This window comes from Anopheles stephensi, chromosome 2, assembly GCF_013141755.1.
Source record: "Anopheles stephensi strain Indian chromosome 2, UCI_ANSTEP_V1.0, whole genome shotgun sequence".
NCBI lineage: Eukaryota > Metazoa > Arthropoda > Insecta > Diptera > Culicidae > Anopheles > Anopheles stephensi.
Genome location: NC_050202.1, coordinates 90,408,301 through 90,429,315, shown reverse-complemented (window position 1 = coordinate 90,429,315; position 21,015 = coordinate 90,408,301). Strand labels below are relative to the sequence as shown.

At 46.9% G+C, this 21,015-nt stretch overlaps 2 protein-coding genes across 25 annotated transcripts in view; one reads left to right on the top strand and one right to left on the bottom strand.

Annotated features, from left to right (window-relative positions):
* The first annotated feature begins 105 nt into the window (after positions 1–105).
* On the top strand, positions 106–10,159 carry LOC118505172. 2 transcript variants are annotated; one of them, XM_036040612.1, is made up of 10 exons: positions 106–303; positions 780–965; positions 5,512–5,664; positions 5,748–5,969; positions 6,037–6,176; positions 6,239–6,444; positions 6,775–7,376; positions 7,576–8,324; positions 8,394–9,045; positions 9,112–10,159. In XM_036040612.1, the coding sequence occupies exons 3-10, from the start codon at positions 5,512–5,514 to the stop codon at positions 9,217–9,219; spliced, it is 2,832 nt and encodes a 943-aa protein (XP_035896505.1). In that variant the 5' UTR covers positions 106–303; positions 780–965; the 3' UTR covers positions 9,220–10,159. The 2 variants fall into 2 exon arrangements, with proteins under 2 accessions (XP_035896505.1, XP_035896506.1); XM_036040613.1 differs by having other exon boundaries at positions 106–349.
* Positions 10,160–10,991: 832 nt separating this feature from the next.
* The window catches only part of LOC118505207 (innexin shaking-B), a 57,944-nt gene continuing 47,920 nt past the window's right edge, over positions 10,992–21,015 (bottom strand). For 18 of the 23 annotated variants that reach the window (XM_036040696.1, XM_036040692.1, XM_036040699.1 and 15 more), the window contains one exon: positions 10,992–20,702. In XM_036040696.1, coding sequence (XP_035896589.1) covers positions 20,659–20,702 — 44 coding nt within the window. In that variant the 3' untranslated portion in view covers positions 10,992–20,658. The other 5 variants (XM_036040701.1, XM_036040714.1, XM_036040715.1 and 2 more) reach the window with 1 other exon arrangement.

The window sequence follows — 21,015 nt, the reverse complement described above, 5'->3', positions numbered from 1 at the left end:
GTCGAAGCACGGAGAATGTGAATGTGCGTGTGTGAGGAACGCGTAGGAGAGCGCGAGTGCGAGAGAGCTTTTTGGGGGCAAAACTTGTTTCTTGCATTGCAGCGCCCGTCAGTGAGAAGTTGGAGCTGGCAACATCAACAACTCCATCTTAGACGAGGTGCTTTCGGGCGCGCGTTGCGCCGTGCTGGCTGTTTTTTTTTTTGGTTGCTGTTCACTCTATTCTTCTACTCGCTCTACTATCCCTTCGATTGCCAGAAGGTATCGGAACGGTACAACAGCTGTTTGAAGTTTGATCGAAAAAAGGTAAAATTAAACACCCCAAAAACGGTGGAAATGCAGTGAATGAAAGGTGCGTTTGGGGGAAAAACAGTGAGCTCGACTGCGAAAGCACAGTGAAAGAGAAGTCCACACAGACACACACACACACACACGTGTACAGGTCGTGAACGTTAAGTGCCTCGAGGGCTGAGAAGTGATTTAAAGCAACCGTCCCATCCCTATTCGCCATTTCGTTCATCGTCATCTCATCGCATCTCATCTCACCCCATTCGGCAGTGCATCTCCTCGTGTGTGATTGTGGTGTTGGTGATGATTTGATTTTCCCATCTGCTTTCTGCAACACACTGTTTTGCTGGGCGAGCGCGCGCGCGCGTTCCAGTGTGTGGCCAGGGCCGTATCGCGCACCACCACTATCAACGGTGACGGAGACAGAGTGGGAAAAAAGTGAATGTAAAAAAGTGAAATAATAACTCACGGTAATGGTCCACATTATTTTCCAGGCTAGGCGGAAAAACCCACCGTCGAGTGTGTGTGTGTTAGTGCTCGAATCTCGGGAATTATTGAATCTGGATGGAATTTCGGGCAAAGTCGCGTGAATGACACTGAAATAAGTGAGCAAAAGTGAACGCAGTAGCAGTAGCAACCGAACAAAACCTCAAACAGCCTACTGCCAGCCGAAAAACACGGTAAGTGGAGGGAAAATTCGAGCAGTTGTTACAGTGCGCACCGATCTTCTCTACCGTTTGACGATCGCTTATATAAAAGCCTAAGCGTACGGTGGGTGCGATGAGGCCATTGCTGAACGTTTCGGTGTGCCGTTGTATGGGTTGTACGGCCTTTCTCTGTCACTGTTTGTATTGTTTGTATAGCTCCATCACGTCATCCACCAGAAGTTGTCCTCCCGCTGGATCAAGCCTGTTGCAGTAGTTATGGCCCGGCTGTCATAAAAAAACTGCAAAATGCCTTCCGCATTCATCTCTCACCCGTAGTCTTCGAGGACGCAATTGTAATGTGTAAAATATTATAATACTTTCCTTACGCGCAGTGTTGTGTGTGCACTGTTGGCACAGGTCCGCGATCGCGACGGTACGATTCGCCAGCCGAATGACCAACCCACGAACCAGCACGAACACAGGCACCCACTAGCGACGACGATCGCCACAACGACAACAACCTTGAATGTGGCGATGGAAGCGAATTCCGCTGCCATTTGTCGCGGACGATCGTTTGAGTTGGGTGGGTTTTTTCTTCTTTACTTCGCCACCACCACCAACACCACCTGGTCACCGCCCCAAGGGTAGGTTGTGTTGGTGCGCGGACCAGTTTCCTCATCTGGTTGGGCCGTGCGTTCGTGGGAGATGACGGCGACCTGTGTGGGTGTAGTGCTTCTGCAGAGCCACAGAATCCACCTTGGCGTGTATCGAGAGCTCGTACCCGCTCGATGGCAGTCTTTGGCATGGTTTGGTGTTGTTCTTCCGACTGCGGAAGAAGGAGCATTGGACGATTATTCATCTTGAACTTGTTGGACAATTGGGACTCTTGCGGGGACTCTTCCCGATCCTCAAGCTAGATCAAAGCCCCAAAAGCAGCTGACCACGTTCGCTCCATTTTTGTCAAGCGGTTCCGACCCTATGACGTCGACCGTGCCGAAAAAGGGTAGGTTTGTTGGCCTTTTCGATGCCTACGCTCCAGCTTGGGACCAGCGAGAACAAAGCCCGACAGGCAACGGAACAGGTAGTTTGATATTTGATTCGTTCAATTATGATTGACTGGTCCCGCCGAAATCGCCGAAAGCCTCGATGATTGACTGTTTGACTGCTTATTGCCCGACACGAAGTCACGAATTTTGCGTCCTCTTCAAACTCTGAAGCCGCGATTATATTCGCTTCCCGCCACCTCCTGCTGCAAAAGGGTCCAGTATCGCCATGATAATTATGTAATTTCTTAACCAGCCGGAGCTTGGGTTTCCTTTCTTCTCTGCACCTCAGCTCGGGAAAGATGGCGGACGAAATGGTCGTAATGCGCGTAGGTTGACCCTGGAAGCTATTTTTGCATCGCACAGCTCACTCCCACAGAACTCCCCGGACTTTGGTGGCCGTTCTCGGCTCAGTGTCTTTGTGCGCAACTCGTTGCAGGAGCAGGGTTGGATTTAATCGGACCGGACTCCAGAGCAAGTCTCCGCCAGAGGTTCTCCACCGTCCACCGTTGGAGTTGGAGTTGGAAACCGGTTTGCACTACACACACACACAGGGTGTATTGTGCCGTTTGCGGATTGCATTGCATCCAGAAGGAGAGATTAGCCCCACGACGGGACAGCAACTGAGCGTTCTTTTGTGATTGATGACCTGAAGAAGTCCAGAATTTTTATGACACCCAGCCACACCACGTGCAACACTTAAAAGTAAATTTTCGTCCGACAGCACACGGTAAATTATCGTTCCCGGACGGTAGATCCCTCACGGCTTGATTATTGGCGAGGATCTGATCGACAAGCGTCGGCTCCAATCCGCATGAAGCAGCTCATGTAAACAATTTAAAACATTGTTTTACTACTCTCATTCCACGACGGAAGTGTGTGTGTGTGTCTAAGAGCTTGGCGAAGAGCGAGCGAAAGAGCGAACCGACGCGGAAACCGAAGCTCCCACACGGCGTATCTTTGGCGCTCGAATACTCCAGTACACGCTCAAGTACACGCTGGGCCGCGCGTAACTAAAGTGCCTAAATGAAGGCCACAGCGGGAAGGTTAGGGCTGGCAGTTGGGGTAAAGCAGCGACCAGCTTGTTCTATTTCGTTGGCGTGTATCTAACGGGGGTTCGTCGTCGGCGTCGTCGTGCTGTGGCCAGGTTAGCCGAAAGCCTCGCATCACCAGCGTCCCACTTTTCTCCGGAAGGTAGGGTTTTTGGTCGGATTTCACGGCGGGTGTGAAGTTGTCTTTACATTTTTGGGCACAATCGACGACGGACGAAACGATCGGAGTGTATTCGCGTGTTGATGTGGCTTGGCCCGGGAGCTGACGTCATGCGGTGGTGAAATTGGCAAAAGAAGGCCTCTCACGGGATTGGTGTTCTACGGCTGGTGACTCTGGCGAATGTTGTCGGATTACCGAACGGGAAGGTAATCATTCATCGGTGGACACAGCCCTCTAATCACTCCCGCGCATCACGTACACAGAAACACGCCAGCAAGCAGTTGGAGGTTCTGAATGATTCATGGCCCATTAGGCGCTCAACAATGCACAGCCGTGTGAGAGATCCGACCGTTCTGAGTAGCGGCGTGACGCATCAAACTTCATCCGGGCACGCCACACAGGCACATCACCACCGGAATAAATATTACCCACCCATTAGGTGACAATTTCATTGGAATTCTACCTCGAGTCTCGAGTTGATTGCTTAGTGACGAACGGTTTTCCATTGGAGTTCTACAGATTCTCGAACCCCTCTCGACCCCGAGCAAGAACCGTTGAAGGGTTTATAGTACCTCGTCAGACCGATGAAGCAAACTCCATCTCCATTGCAAGTACTGCCGACGGTTGCAAATCAGGGCTTGGGAGATTGAGCATTGAATGGCGTTTGATCTGCGAGGTGCGCTTTTAGAAGCGTCGGGGTTTCGAAAGCACACACAGAGCACTGGATGCGCATTGACCCTGTTCCATTTGGAAGCGTTACAAAGCGCGAGCGCATATTGTAGACCCTACCCACACGCATCTGCGTGAGAGGGTCGTTGGAACGAAGCGTCATCGTCGTCGGATTGATAAGTTTCTTTGGAGCGTACATTGTGAAAGCTGTGCTGCTAAGCGTATCTTCTGCTCGTATGTGACTTGGGAGATGATTATGCTGGTATGAACCAAATTGCAGCTTCAAAACTCATATCTCTGTACCTTCTCGTTCGATGCGACGGGTAATTGTTATAATTGCGGCCACAATGTGTGCTTCATTCTGTGCGAGACTGTTGCAACAGAGCGATCTTTAGCTCAAGCCTTGGGGCTTAGGCAACTGCAACTGCAAACAAACGCAGCGTAGGGGTCGTTGCTGATAATCCAGATAATGCTCCAGCCCTGTGTGTGTCTAATGGTGAGAAAAAGAAAACAAGAACTCAAAGTCCCTCCGCTCAGGCTCAGGTGGGTTTTTTGCATGCAATTTGCCAGCGGCTCAGCTGCACCAGCGTCGTCGTGTTGGATCGATCTATCTACTCCGCGGGTCGTAAATTTATTTAGCCTGCGTTCGATCAACACACGCTGGCCGTGTTTGGTGCCGATAGGCAAACCTCGATCGACTGCAAGACTCCAAGACTGACCAGCACCAGCAACTCCATTGAACCGGGGCCGTGCTGAAGCATGACGTGTGTGCAACCGGTTTCGATTGCGCAAAAATGTCATGTCCATTTTCGTCGGGGATTTTGTGTTGTTTTTCCTTCCTCCTGTTTTCAACGGCCAATGCCTCCCTCCCTCCGTTGGTCGGGTTGCAGACTTTTGTTTTCTGCACGCACAAACACACACACACACACACACTAACACGTCTCTGAAGCCTTCAATGTGCCCGCGTTTGATCAAGACGGCACGGCACAAAAAAAGTGCACTCGCACACGGGCAAGAAATAAAGTCACGGACGCTTGATCGATTCGGAAGAATGGGTAAATATCAGTAAAAGGACTGGGCAAATAGAGGAGCTGGAACCGAACCGATCCGAACCGCGTTTGGGGTGCTCGCAAATACAAAACCCCCCAAAACACGAAAAATGAAAGTACCGGGGAAGTGAGCTGATATATCATTAGAGAAGCAATAGACAGTGTTTCAGTTGGGTGGCCATATTCCATTAATTATTGGTCGTTTGGTTGGTGTGCTTTGTTTTTCTGATCAATATCTTGAAAATGAGCGCGGTGGAATGCATCGAAGAAGGTGATTTTGATCATTATCGAAGGTGTTTGGGACGAAATGGGGTTTGAATAAATATTGAACGAGCTTCTTCCTGTTTTTGGTGGCAATTTTTGGATTTACTGGACCTTTATCGAACGAGCAGTTGCCACGTAAGCCATGCTTGACCTTTAATGTCTTGAGATTAAATGGTTTATAATACTTTTTCCACGTTTTTACTCCGAGCGACCGAAGCTGTTCAAGGGCGATCGATGAAAAAAGCACCAAATTGCATACCTTTAGGCGTATTTGTTTCCGCAGCGCAATCGATGAAATAAGCGCACTTCTAATGGACGATTTTTCAAAAATTCTGTTTGCAGATGAGTACGATGCGAAGTTTGATCCTGTTCGCCTGCGCTGTCGTAGTGGTGTGGCCGGGAAGAACACACGCCCAATCGAACTATGCCTCGCAGGCCAACAGCATCGAGTACCAGGGCGAAGGTCTGCCGGAAGAAGCCACCCTGGATGGGAAGGTGAGTGCTGTGCATTGAGTTCCCTTCAAGCGGAACCGAGTCAACAATCTCTTTCTCTCTCTCTCTCTCTCTCGTTTCCAAAGGTTACGAAACTGAACGATCTGAGCCCAATCATCTTCCTGAATCGAACGAAAGCGGCCCTCAACTGTGCCGCCGGCTTCATGCAGGTGGAGCTGAAGTTTAACGAACCGTTCTACGGTAAGGCGTACGCCGATTACGATCGCAACAGCGCTTGTCAGACGAGTGGCAAGGGAGATCTCAGCTATCGGATTGATCTCCCGCTGAAGGGATGCGGAACGAAGCAGGTACGGTCATTCAGGCAGTGGGATTGTTCTGGGCGATCGTTTGTAATTGATGAATGTTCTCCTGCAGGGTCCTCAACGGGTCTTCACCAACAACATTGTGGTGCGGTTCCATCCGGGTCTGGAGATGGATGGGGACGAGATCATCACCATCGTGTGCCGATATCCTCCTCCGGTCGCTCCGATTCCTGCTGGTCTTCCAGCTCCAATGTAAGGGAGTGCATGAGTTACCGTGCAGAGTACCGTCTTCTCAATTCTCGTTTCGCTTCCAGCATTAACGAAGCTGCCATCATTGAACCACCGTTGAAGGGTATTCAGATCCTGTTCATCATCTGCGCCATCATGTTCCTTACGTTGCTCCTGCTTGGTCTGGGCGTGTCCTACTACTGTCTGCGCCGTCGTCCGATTCCGATCGTACGTCGCGTGGTGCACGTTGGCAGCGGATCCGAAATTACTGCCCTCGAGAGCGGAAGCATAGGTAATGGGGGATGGGAAAGAACTTCTACCTCGGGAAGCTAACCGACAGTGGGGAGGGATCTGCGCAAACCTAGCATTAACGCGTCGTTTGCACTCGATAGGACGTAGCTCGTATCGATCTGACTCTTGAAGCACGGTCGCTCGGCCACGAGCTGGCCAAGCCCGGTAACCACTCTCTAACGACTCGTTTCATCTTTTTCTAAATTCATGCACCCCAAAACCTCGTGCCAAACCGCTAAAACCAAATCGCACCACGAACTGATCACGAACTCACCACATCACCACTGGCACCTACCTACCTGTACTACCAATGCATCGTCGTGGGCCTCAGGAAGCGTATCAGGATTCAAGGTGGCGCGCCCGGTTGTGGCCGTTCCGCCTCCGATTCAGAGCTCTTCCGGTAGCGAAGGTGCTCTGATCCCGTCGGACTACCCGAGCGAGTCACAGTCGGAGAACGAGGAGGTCGAGACGGGTTCGTTGCCGGTGAGCTCGCGCGGTAGCAGCAGCGCGTACGAGAATGGCGCCTATGTGCACGATGGTATCAGTTTGGCTTCCGGCGATCATCATATGGCGTATGGACAGACGCATGAGCTGCATCTGGCAAGTGCCGCGTTGCCACCTTCGCCCAAGTTCGATATCCAGGTCCGTGTGAAGCGATCCCCACCGCCACCATCCTCGCTGCCGTCGATGAGTGGCTCTTCCATGTCGGACACCGAGAGCAACAGCAGTACGCTGGTGAGCCATGGCGGAGATCGCAACAACCTGTCGACGATTCTGGAGACCCAGGAAGACCGGGACAGCGTGATGACGACGGAGTCGCTGGCTGCGGACGGTGCTCAGTCGCACTTCACCTACGTTCCGGAGCTGCACACGGTTCCGGCGCATCTCGACTACCCGCCCAGTCCACCACCGATGCCGCGCTATAACACTACGGTTAATATCAAACCTAGCACCCTGACCACCACACCACTGTCCCGTACTCCAATTCCTTCGTTTCCCTTCCAACTCCTGTCCCACCATCACAAATTCTTGTGTGTGTTTCTGTCGCATTTTTGCACCGCCATACTAACTTAACTGTTTTGACCGTCCGACCCGCGGTCTATCGCCCTCCCAATCACCCTTGACCCCGCAGGTAACGACCACGAGCACGAACCGACGCTGGCTGGAGGTACCGGACGGGCCGCGCGCCCACGACACACACTCGCTGACCGAGCTCGTGGACGCGTCGCACCTCTATCAGCTAACCGGCACGCACGTCACTAGCCATACTAACCGCGCCGAGGACGCGGTGCAGCAGCTGCCCGAGCCACCGATCGCCGTTTACAAAAAGCCTGAACTCAAGTCTCACGTTGTAGATGATCTGTTCCTCACGACCGTCACCGAGCGCACCACCATCGAGGACGTCGAGCGGCACAAGCGGCTGGTGACGGAGTACAAGGCACGGCCGGTGCCGGTACCCGCTCCGCCACCACCACCCGTAGACCCCACCTGGGACGTTACGATTCGTAACTACGAGGCGCAGCGTCAGCGCCAGTGGGAAGACTTCTCCGATGTGTCCAGTGCGTCCGGAGCGCCATCGGTCGCTTCGGCCCACATGCCAGTACCCTCGTCGACCTATCTACCGAGTGCGTATGCGGCTGATGAGCTGCGAAGTCCCGAGCTGGTCGGTAACATGAAGCCGGTGGACTTACCGCCGGAGGATCGGTCCGTGTCGAACTGGGACGTGCTGATTCGGGTGCTGCAGGAGGTGGACATGCCGGACACATCCATCTCGACCGCTGCCCTGCACACGGATCTGCACCGTTACCCGCTGCAGCGTCAGCTGAGCTACGACGACAAGTTGAAGTGGAAGGAGATCATCACGACTGAATCGACACTGCGGTAAGTACGGGTGGAGCTCTCGCTGATGGCTCCGGAGTCAATAATCTTGTCTGATGTGCCCGCTTTCAGTACGATGCTGTCGGAGGCCACTGTTCGAGAGGACTTCGAGCGGATCCGTTCGGATGCGCGTTACGAGAACCTGTTCGAGCCACGCTCCTGGGACGTCATCATACGCATCCTGGCCCCACCGGAGGACGTTGAGTTGCGTCAGTCGAAGCGCAGCAAGAAGCGCGAGACCTGGGACACTCGATCTCGTCGCAGCTCGCTGCCGACGCTGTATGAGTACGATAGTGACGGTGACTCTTCCGTGCGCACGATCACTCAAGAGCCACAGCTGGTCGCTGCGACGAACCTTGGATATGCTGCTCACGCAGGCTCACTGGCAAGTGGTTCTCGTTCGCGCCGTACCTCACGCTCGTCGTACAACTCGAACAACATCGACATGCGCTCAATGTCCGAGGTGATCGTAGACTTTGGACGAATGAGCGGAGGTCCGGTGCGATCGGGAAGTGGTGGTGAACCGTCGGAAGAGGGTAGCTCGTACATTGTGTCGCACAGCAAGGCCTACTTCGATGATGATGACGATGAGGAGGCACGCTACGATCAGCGATCCCTTCAGCGATCACTAAGCCACCCAAGCTTGGCTCGCTCGGCTAGTGAGTTTACGGAGCGCTGGATCATCCCCGAGGACCATCTTGATCTTCGCGCCGACTCCGAAGCGGTATGTAGAACTGTCCTCTGTACGAGACTGTGAATGCTAATGATCTGTTTGTGGGCGATCTTACAGAACAACTCGTCGGTGTACGGTTCGGGTACGATGGATATGGACACGAGGACGACGTACATCAAGCAGAGTCGCACTACGGTGAGTCGCGAACGGCGCGACAACTGGTAGAAAGGAGTGCGAGAGGATACCTCCTCTTATCTCACGTGCCAAGCCTCCGATCGGTCGCTCGCTACCAACTGCTCGTGTGGATGGTTCGTCTCCCAGCCCCCATGACTACTGCCCACTAACACTAACACTACTGCGATACTGGGAGGAACCGTCCCTATACGTGTTTACCACTGCTGCTAAGCGAGCGGCCGGTCGAGCAAACCAATGTGAATCCCTGCCCAGATGAAGGCGCTATCGAGGCGAGCTCGACGAGAAAACACTACGGAACAACGCACCGACCCGAGCGAAGATATTAGGTGTCTCGTTGAGCTTGCGATAGTAGACTTAAGCATTAGACATTAGATCGGAACATTGTTTTTACGCCCTGCAAGTGCTCGTTCGTGCATCGAAGCCAGCAGCCACTAAGCTTAAGCGAACGTTTTACTCGAATTACTAGCTAATAACAGGACACGCCACGAACCGGGTGTCGTCTACGACTAATATACTTTAATTTTAACCACACATTCGAATCGAAGCACTTGCATACAGGAACAAACGGACGGTATTGGCACGGTCCGGGGTGGCCGAAAGGACGATACCTGTGATAATCGAATGAAATTCTTAATGTCGCGCAACGTAGATACTACCCGCACTCGGCAATCGTAGCAGGATATTAGTCACAGCTGGTGTAGCACAACCGTTTAGGTAGCGCATGGAAGGAATCCGGCCGACAGACCGCTTTGCTCCATGTACTAGGGTGGGGCAGTCCCGGTAATAACGTAAGGGTGGAGGTTTTAATGGGAATTGATTTTATGCTTTTATACGACACTACCGCATTAGTAGATAGAACAGTAGCCTGGATGGACTCTACAGCTCACGCACATGAAATCCTCCACGTACAGATTCGCTGAATAAACTAACAATCATATCTCACACGAAGTAAAGTGTGTCTTTTTTTTTATTTTGGCTTAGTAATTTATTTACAGTGAAAGAAATAAAAGATAATTAGTAGTTTATTTAACAAAAATAAATTTTTAATTTTCAAAGTGTTAAATATGTTCAAAAATGTTGACCAAAATATTTTGCATAGCAGGCTAGTGTGTGATTTGAAACGATCGTTAGACGATCACGTCCGACTGCCGTCCCGTTGTGTAAGCGTGCGATTTTTTTTCTTTCTTTTGCACTCCTCAATCTCTCGCTCACGCTCGTCGAATGAAAACGCGGTGTTGTACAGATTTTTTTTATTTTGTAAATTATATTATAAATGTTTTGTATCTTTGTTAAAATTTACATAATGTTATATTTCAATAATATGATTTCAAAATTAAAAACGTCTTTTTGATATCTTGACATCATTGCACTGGTTTTTTTTCGTAACAAGGATTGAATTAAAATGTTCTTTATTGAAGTTGTTTTTTTTTTGTTGTTTTGTTTTCGTTTTTAGTGGATATATGAATTGTTTTCTTTTAGAATTATTTCAATATTATGATCTTTTTTTTGTTTGTTTGTTTTGTTTTGTTGTTCATATAATAACCTCGCTTGTTGTTTGTTGGTTTGCTTTTCTTTTTTTCCCCTTTCGTTCGTTCATTCTTGTTTTTGCTACTGTTGGTTTGTTCATTTTTCTTTACTTTTGTTTAAATCGTAAAACTCCGTTTTTTCTCTTCTTTATATTGGTGTCGTGAGTATGTTCCTAATGTAAATCAATCGCGATAGCGTTTTTTGTTTGTTTTCTCTATACTTTGTTTTCCTTTTTTAATATTTTTCCTTAGTTTTGTTTTTAGTTTTTCGCTTGGTTTTCTTTGTTCATCTCTTTTGCTGGTTTCTTCTTCCCCCTTTTGTTTTTTGTTTGTGTTCGTTCTTCCCGCGAACCGGTTTGGTTTAGTATTATACGATAGAAATATCAGACAATAGCCCAGAAGTGTTTTGTTGGAGTGGTGTGAACACATGCTTCAAATATATTCCGTCCGTTCAGTGATTTTGGCAGTGATTTATTAAAAATACGATGGCCATACGTATCGGTTACAATCGGGGTTTTGTGTTTTTGCGTGTTGGTGTTGGATGTGGTTGTGTTTAGTTTCGGGGTTTTTCCTTTTGTAGTTAATCTGCAACAGAACGCAGAATGCAAAACGAATGTTTGTTCGTGGGAGTGTGAGTAGCTAGGGAGAAATTCGTTTGCCTTGAAGCAGCTTCATTTTTCTCATAGTGAAAGTGTATGGTTGTGTGTTTGTGTGTGAGTGTGTAGTGACAAATTCCTTGCTGTCAGAAGAAGAAATAGCGTAAAGATAGTGTACTGGTGTGTTCCTAGCCTTGGATTAGCGGATGATCGCATCGCATCGATTCTTATTGCCTCACTGTTCGACGTGGCCTACTTGTGTGTATGTGTATGTATGCTGTGTCGCTCTCTTCGAGGCACGCCATGGCAACTAGCATGGCTGCCTGATCCTTCTGTACAGCCTCCTGACTACCGCCTGACTACTCCGATCTGTGTTTCTGGGAAGAGCAAAACAGAAACGATCACTGGAACCGATACTATAAACGTCGCTCGATATTTCTCTATGCTTGAAGCTTAAACTCAACACCTTCTACGCGTGGACCTGGTCCCAACAAGCTACCTTGTGTTTCCCTTGTATGTGTGTGTGTGTGCGTGTGTTCGGCTTGAGATTAGCATCGCAGCGTTAAGTGTCACTCTGCGCTACTAGCCGGCCATCTTCCCCGGGGGCCACACACAAACGAACTACAGCTACTTACTAATTACAATGGTATGCGTGTGGTGCGTGCACACACGCGGTGCCTGCTCTGTACAAGATCATCAGTGAACCGCTCGAACGCACACACACAAAATCAGTGAAAGTAACGCCACAAACGGATGACGCTCGCCGAATTAAGGTTAGTCACTTCCGTTTTTGTTTTGCTTATTCATTTCGTTCCTACTTAACGCTTAACACCTTTGCTTGTGTAAGTTAAAAGTATTCGTTGCGGCGCACAACAGACACAACAGAAACAGACGAATGGCACGCGCGCGCGCGCACGTGTTCAACAATATGGCGCGTGCTAGGTTTTCTTGGTGTTTTCCTTTGGCTTTTTAGAAGTTAGTCGCTGCCCTGTCTGGCGTCCTAGCTCGAAACTCGTAACCACACATTTTGTGCTGGACCCCGATACCTGTATCAAACAACGTTCAGCGGGAAAAATGCTTTGTGCCAGTGCTGGTGGCAGTTTAGGGAAGTCGTTGTTTTTAAAAGTACGCTTTATTATGTTTTAGATCGTTTGTTGTTTTTAATTAGCAGTTCGTTCGAAATTTTGATATTTGGTTTTAAGTAGTTACACGATCAACGATTTGTTTGTTTTTTTATTTTAATTAATGCGATTTTTTCCGTTTTGTTTTGCTCTACTTAATTGAATGAATAGTTTTGTTTTTAGCTATAACGAGTTTGCGCTAATTTAATTGCATGCAGGACACACTGTATTTGATTCCGCTTTGCTCTGTATTTTAAGATGCATTTTTTTCGTAATGTCTACCATACCTTCCCATTTTCTATCCCTTTTGCTAGGTTAGGGACGCTTTCTCTAGGCATCTCTCGCTCTCACTCTCGCTCCTGCTCTCTCTCTCTCTCTCTCTCTCTCTCTCTCGCGCTTTCTTTCTTTTGCTTGGCTTGCTTACAAATGTGAAGAAATTTTAAGTAAAGGAATGTGAAGCATCATCATCAACTCTTGCCCCAATCCAATGTCTTGGAGAATCGAGACAGATCGGCAGGCCGTGTGAGATTAGGCAGCTAACAACAGAACGTCGGTTACCTGCATCATTATTGCGATCGAGAAATGTGTTTGTAAAGTTTTGCTGGAAGCACTCTGGGTAATAAAAGTTTTGCCCGGTTATATTCTCCGTTTTTCGCGAGCTTTATACGTTAGGTCCCGTTGCGGTTTGCAGAAACACTCACCCACACACGCACACACACACACACACACACACACGGCCTTTGGCTCCGGAACCGGGTATTTAAGTCAATGCGTTACATAATTTGGTGTTTGTTTGATTTCTTTCCCTTCGTTTTCCTTCTTTTATGCCCCTGTTTGTTGTTCCCTTTATTTGCTTGTTTATTCTGCCTTTCAAATGCCTCTGTTCGCCATCTCGTTTTTTCTTTGCTTCGACCGCCAGCACACATACACACGCACACACCTACCTCTAGAGAGGGATGAAATAGGGCTTTGGGTGGGCATCACACTCTAAGATCCGCCATTTTGTCCCAACCCCAGCAGCAGAATCGTTTGCTAAGTAATCTAAACGTCTATCTGCAGCGTAACCAATGTTGGAACAATCAATGTGAAACAATTGGCTGTAAGTGTGTGTGTGTGTGTTGAAAATGGGTTTGAATGTGTGTGTGTATAAACTTCAATACGCAGAACGAACGGATACGGATAACGAATTCCTTTAGTTGGCAATGGTGGCCATTTTGACCATCCTGATACTACTGACCACCGGGCTGCTGCTGCTACTGATGTCTGGGCCTCTGTTTGTCTTTTTCCTTCTCCTTCCTATTGGTTCGTGGTTTAGTTCGCTTCACCTTCGTTTTCCCGTTCACCCAGACTTTGTTCGTTTGATTTCGTTTTGCTGTTGCGATTGCTTACTTTTAGGTTGTGTTTTTATGCTTTTACTTTCTCCCTTCTGGGTTGCTTTGTCTGTTTTCCACTATTGCTCACCGATTTACATTGTTTTTTTCTTTTACTGTTTGTTTCGTTTTGTTTTATCCACTATCTAGGTTTGTTTTTGTTTTTCTCCCCCCCATCTCTCTCTTTGTTTTTTCTATTCGTTTGTGTTACTATCTTCCCTTTCGACTTAGGTTAATATGTTGTTGTGTTTTTGTTTTTCTTATGATACTTCTTTTTTTGCTTTTCTGTTCTGCTTGATTACTTACACGAATGAGCATGAGAGTGTGAGTGCTGTTGATGTCTGTCTGTGTTTCTTCCTTCCTTTATCCTTCTCTTTTGCTTCCATAGTGTGAATGGGAGTGTGTGTGTGAGGTTTTCTCATTCTTCTGCTTCGTTTCGCTGTTGATAATGGAGTTTCTCACTGGACCTGTGGGAGTGTAGTTTCGATGCCGGGGGTGTTTGTATTTCTGTACAAGCGCAAGTAGTATTATTTTTTCCTTTAATTTTCTATGTTTTCTTTCTCTGTTACTTCTTTTTCTTTGTGTGTGTGTGCTGCTGTTGTTGATTTAATTATGTATCGTATAAGGGTGAGGAGAACAAGGGTTGTTTTTTGTTCCTTTGTTAGGGGAGCGAATCGAAACGCAAACCGAGATGTACGAGATCAAAACTTCGATGAGCGAACGGAAGAAACGAGCCTAGAGCGATTTGTGTTACGTGTAAAAGGGCAATCGTTGTCAATCCTACCACCAACTATTGAACCTAGTTTGTTTGTTTCGCTTTCACTATGTTTCACTTGTAGTTTAACTTACTTACTTAAATTCGCCCATGTCCCACCCCACCTCATGGGACAATAATGTGGGGGGATGGGGTATCCCTACCCTACAACGCTACTAACCTCGAGCCTAAATCCCAGGCCGTCGTCGAACCGATTGGAGAACCCCTAAAACCGGCCCGATCCGATAATGGCTTGTTACTTTTGTATGTTTGTTTTTATTCCTCTAGAATCAATTCTTAAGCTAGAACCGCTTGCGTGTGTGTGCTTTGATGGCTTCTGCTGCTGCTTCTGCGTGGCTGTGGCTGTGTGCAACTGTGCATCCTTCCCATCGTTTCGTACTATTGCCACCTGAGCACACATCGCGGGGGCAGTTTTATTTGTTTTCAGTTTAGAGATTAGTTTGTTTATCTTCCTTCCTATTCGCTTTTAATTGGGTTTTAACGTGTCCGCGTTCGTATGAAAAAGAGCAAAACAAAACCTTCCTTTGCTTCCGTACCCTAGAGAGATTGGTGTTTCATGTTTAGGTAGTATTGAATTAGAACTTATATCTAGAAGAGTTTAGAGCATTCCTAAGACCACTTTTACCGATGTGAACGCGTAACCTTTGCTGAAGAATGTGTCTCGAGTGTGTGAGTGTGTTAGTAGTCAGTTTGAGCGTGTGTTGCGCGTTCTGTCTGTCAGTGAGTGTTTGTGTTTGTGTTTAGTCGCTGTCACGAGCAAGGATCATTTGGTTTGGTGATTTGCCAGTTGTCAGTTTGACAGTTGTCGTTGCTTGCTTTGTTTCTGGTTATTGAAATGATGTGGGTAAAACGTTTTGCATTTAGTTGTGCAGCGTTGTATAAAGTTGTTTGCTGTCCAAGCGTTTACTTATATTCTTACGCGCGTTTGTGTGTTGGTTTGTGTTGTAAGTAGTTGTTGGCGTGTGTCGAGTGCTTCGAGGTTGCAGCAAATGCTTTTACAGCTTGGAGTTATTGTATACAGGAAAGTATTTACAAATGGTGTTTGCCCTCTCGCTTGCTTCGTTTCCGTTTTGTTGTGTTGTCCTTTGTCCACTAGTGTCGCGTGTGTGTGTGTGAGTGAATGATGATGAGTACAATTGTCACCGGCCAGTATCGTGGTCACTTTCCTGCGCGTTTTCCGTTTCGTTTTGCTTGTGTTTGTCATTCCACTACATCGCTTTCCATAATAGCTCATGCTTATTTTCGATTTAGTTTATTCATATGTATGTATATATATATTTATATGTATATTTATATCTATATACATACACAGCTATGTGTACATATATATATGTATAGTTATGTAAGGCAGTAACTATTTTTTTTCTTTTCACTAAACTTATAAGTAAAATAGTACCCAAAACTTGTAATCAACCGAACTAATGTATGTACAGATAATGGTACCAATTTAGATATTTTTTGTGGTTTTTGTATGTGTGTGTGTATGTGTGTGTTTGTCTCATCTCATCTTGGCTTGTGTGTGTGTGTTTGTTTTTTTGTTTTCACTTTTTTTGTTTCGTTACCAATGTTTCCCTTTCATTTGCATGCATGGGGTAGCCATTTTGTGCCAGCAGCGATCTATCTATTTTGTGCCCCCAATCGGCTCAGCTCGGCTTGTTCCTTGTTCGTAGCATCTTCTAGCCCTTCCTTTTCCTGCATTTCAATAGAATTTCGCCTTGCTTTATTACTATATTTTTATATGTTTTTATGTGTCTGTGTGTGTGTGTTTTTCTAGTGTGTGAGTGTATGGTTTTTTCTTTGTTTTAATTCGTAGTGTTTGTTTGTTTTGTTTTTCCTTACTTTTTGTTTGTTTGTTTGTTTGTTGTTTTTTTCTATACTTTATCCGTCTGGTTTTCTTTTACTTGTTCAATAACATATGATAATATTCGATTTCTATTACTAATAGCACTTGTTGGTGTTTTAGTAGTCAATTAATGGTTTTTTCTTTCTCTTTTTATGTTATGCATCGTTTTCTTCCTCTTCGCGCTTCTTATAACATTATGCTTACCTTCCCTTCGTTTTCGTCCCTCGATTAGCGTTATCGATTTTGTTTCCTCCCCTTCGCTTGGTTTGGTTTTACTTTACTTATATATTATACCTATGTATATATTCACTGCCACTGTGCCGCTGTGTGTCTTGATCGATCGACAACGTGTGTTTTTTTTTTTGGATTTTGTTTTTGTTCTTTTACTCATTACTCTTGGATCTCCGCGCTGTTTTTTTGTATTTCCCTCGTTTGATTTTCCCTCTATAATTTTGCTTAGCAATCAATAAAATATTAATATATATATGTATATGTATATATATATATTTTCATGTATATATATTTAGTATAACTAAGTTTGGTCGTTATTAAAATTGTTATTTGTATTTCTATAAAATCACTGGATTCGGCTTCCTTCGTTCCCTCTCTTTTCACGCCATTTTCCCGCTGTTTTGCGCGTTTTGCTGTATGCTATTCTAACTCCTGCTTAATGTGTCTATGTGTGTTGTTTCCCACTGTGGAATCCGCTCTCGCTTTTCGACGCTGCGATCGCTTCCGGGCGAATATTATGTATCAAGTATTCAATTCTTCCGTCAGGAGACCTCGCCCCCACGACCGGACGCTATGATGAATTTGTATGCGCTATAATGGGTATGCTCTGTATCCATGCATGCGCGCATGCTAATGCTCAGTTTCACGTTTGATTGTTTGTATGTACATAGACGGGGGAGGGGCTTTTGTTTGTTGGTAGATGAGTTGTTGGAGATTGGACGAGTGTGACGACTGCACGGCTGTGATAACGTGGGTACCGACCGCCGAGTGGGCCACGGACACCTTGCGCTCAGTTCACCCATGCCGTGCATACAACGGCAATCACGGAAGCAAAACGAAACACGGTCGGTCGATCGGTTTCGGCCGTCAGTTGGAAGGCTACAATACAGTACTAAGCATAAGAATGGGAGCGTGATGCGTGTCCCGCCCGCCAAGTAGTGGACCAGCAGTGGTGGACTCTATATCACGCAGCTATTCACGGACTGACTATTGCTTATGTCGGCTTCCACGTGCTTGTTGTATACATTGTGTGATGCGGGCAGGGATGCAAAAATTGATCCCCCACCCTGCCTAGCCCCGAATCCGAAGCTACCCGAAGCTCTTCTTTGTTCTTGTATTTGTGTGTGCGTGTGTTTCTGAGTCTTTGTAGCACGAAAGTTAACAGCCCAAAAATTGTGTCCAATCCATCGCATGACTCTGGATCTGGATTTTCACCCTTCTATGACGCGCGATGCTGCGAGACATTGCGCCAACATTTAGTCCCTGTTCTAGCTGTGTGTGTGTGTGTGAGTGTGTGTTCGAGTGTCGATCTTGTTTTCCCTCCGATCCTTTTCCTCCGTTGTCTCACTCTTGTTATTCCGAAGTATTATCCTGTTTGTTTCTAAGGATGCGATCGCATCAACAGTGAGGAGTTAGGATCAATCAGTTTTTCCTTTTTGTTTGTGGTTTGGCAATTTTCCGACACCCACACGGAACACGGAACAGTATGTACAGAGGAGCAAACAGGGGGATGCTCGACCTTCCCGAACAGCGCACACCTGCCTTACGATCACACTGAATATATCCCCTGTCTTGAGTCTGTATCTGTCTGTCCGTCTGTATTTAGAGCCATACTCTTCTTCATCTCCTTCTCCCGCGCTCGGTATTGCTTTATGTAATGATGCATATGATATTTGCAATGTAATGCTCGCTTAGCTTAGGTTTCTTTAAAAATATAGTTAAATTCATAATCGCGTCAGCACCGTTTCGCTACTCCCGCACCCACGGATGCTGTACTTATTCCTGTTGCTGCTGCTGCTTCTGCTGCGGGCGCTTTGTGCACTGGGGGGGGGGGTTTGGTTCACCTTCTTTCACGCTTCTTTGCGCCAGAGTTCCGTCTCATGCCTTGTTAAATTTACAGTCGTTTTTCCTTTTCCTTCTCCTATTTACAATCGCAGTCATGTGTGTGTGTGTGTGTTTGGTATGAGAGAAAGAGAACTAGTTGATTTAAAATTCATTTAGCACGCGTGGTTGGTTGGCCCGCGAGCCTGCCTTTCGGCTGTAATCGGTGGCCACTAGTGGCGTTCTAATGTACAAACACGGTCATTCCGATACCGAGCGGGAATAGAGTAGGGCGTGAAATGAACAAACGATTTTTTTTCTTGCTAGAACCGAGAACCGAGAGTACGTGTACGTGATAAGGTTTCCTTGTGATGTTCACTCGCTCACTCGCTCTCTCTCTCTCGCGCGCTCTTTCTCTCGCTATACAAATCGAAATGTACCCAACAGTGATGCTTATCGCGAATATACGTTTCGTATTTATGATGCCTCCTTTCTGTTAATCAATTGAACTAATTAATTTCTTCGCAAATAGTTTGTTTCGCTATAATTGATGATTTCGCTTCGCGCTTACGCTTGAGTAATGTCATTTTTTTCTACTACGCTAATTCAAATTTTGGTAATGATAACATCTCGTTCGTGAGTGTATGTATGTGTGTATCGTTTGTGTTTGTTTTGTGTGGTTTTCGTTTATCCTTCTTCGTTTTGTCTAATCATCTTGTGTGGTGTGTTTTGTTTTGTATCCTGGCTGAGGCGTATGGGGAGTATTTTCTTTTAATTTAACCTTTAATTTTTTTCATAGTTTTCGTTTTACACTTTTTGCTCTACCGCTAGTTTCGTTAAGGATGCTGCTGATGCCAGAAAATGGGTAACGATAATTTACGCGATCCCTACCATCACGACCTATGAGATCGTGAATGAAAGCTAATTTAAGTCATGGGGGGGGGGGGGGGGGTAGGTGGGATTGGGAGGGGGAAAGGGACGGGGTTGGTTAATGGTGGAACCGATGGATCTTTCTTTTCCTAATCGTCTCATCGTTCATTTTCTCCGATTGGAAATGATTGTAGTTGGAGAAGAAAAATAGGAAGAAAAGTAAAGGGAAAAAGGAGGAAGAAATTGTAAGCAGTACGTCGTCAGTAGGGTGAGAAAAAGAGGAAAACAGTACGGAATGGATGAGCCCCTGTTTTCTGTTCTGTCGACGCCGCGATCCCTTGATCGTTCGCTTCCGACCTGCTTCAATCTGGCTTTCTGTGCACTCGTGTGTGTGTGTGTGTGTGTGTGTGTTGTATTTGCTAGTTTTGGTTTTGAACCTTGGGCACTTGATCCTGGCTCCCCGTTTTCTCGCCTCGCGCTTAGCATTCGAAACCTAGCCGAAATGGACCACAGGGTAGAGACTTAAATAGAAAGGATTTGCACAGTAGCGAACAGTGGTAGCGGGTGTTAAGTAGAACGATTCGTGTGTGTGTGTTTTTTTAGTGAATAGAATTAATAGTTGTAGTAATCGTGTAGTAGTGGTAGTAGTAGTAGTAGTAGTGGGTAGTGGTAGTAGTTGGTAGTGGTTAGTTTAGCACTATTTAGTAGCCTGGTGTCATTTTTTTTTTTCGTTATTAAGTGAGGGAAAACAATAGGATGCACTTTGCTCGATGAGTGGCTCGATTAGTTGGGGCTGGAGATGGATGGATTCGTCGCAATCGTCGAAAGACAGAGGGCACAGGACGAGGGCGCGCAAGGGCCTGCCGCCCGCAGTGCATGAGTCGAAGAAGCGCATGAGAATGTGCGACAGAAGGACAGGCCGAGTTGGTGGAGCAGCGGGCGCTCGCCCGAGCGTACGGGACGTGCCCAAGTGGATGGGTCGTTGGCGCGCTCGCAAAGCAACACGTTGACACAGTGTCCTTCCCCAGCAACTGGCCACTTCCTCCTCTCCTCATTCTGCATCGCATCTTCGCCGTCACCGACGCCTCCACACCGGCCCTTCGCCTCGTGCTCCGGTTCCCTCCGGTTCCGCCCGATATGCTCGATGCTAGGCGTCGCAGAATGTCGAATGGATGGGTTGGTTGTTTGGTTGGTTGGTTGGTTGGTTGGTTGGTTGGTTGGTATTACAATGATCCGGGAAAGCTTTCTACTAACTTATGCCGCAATTTCTGTGAGTATCGCATTAAATCCTCCTGCCACATCATGTTCAATTCAAATCAAAACAAATTAACACCGAAGCCGTACTCAATTTTGTCGACATCTGGAAAATCGAGAAAAAGCATTTAGCAATGAGAGCATACACCGCACACACATACAAACTAACGCCACACGCAAGTGTTTTGTTAGCTTGAGGTTAGAGTTAGAGAAGAAAAAAGGAGTTGGAAACAGGGGAAAAGGAAAAACATTACGATTAAAGGGAGTGGGAGTGAAGAAAATTACAAATTACTGGGGTTAGAGAGATAGAGAGATAGAGAGAGAGAATTAAGTGACAACGAGTGAGGGTGAGTGTGAGAAAAAGAGAGAGAGAGAGGGAGTGTGTGATAAGTGGTAAAAATGGGGTGCGTGGTGATACA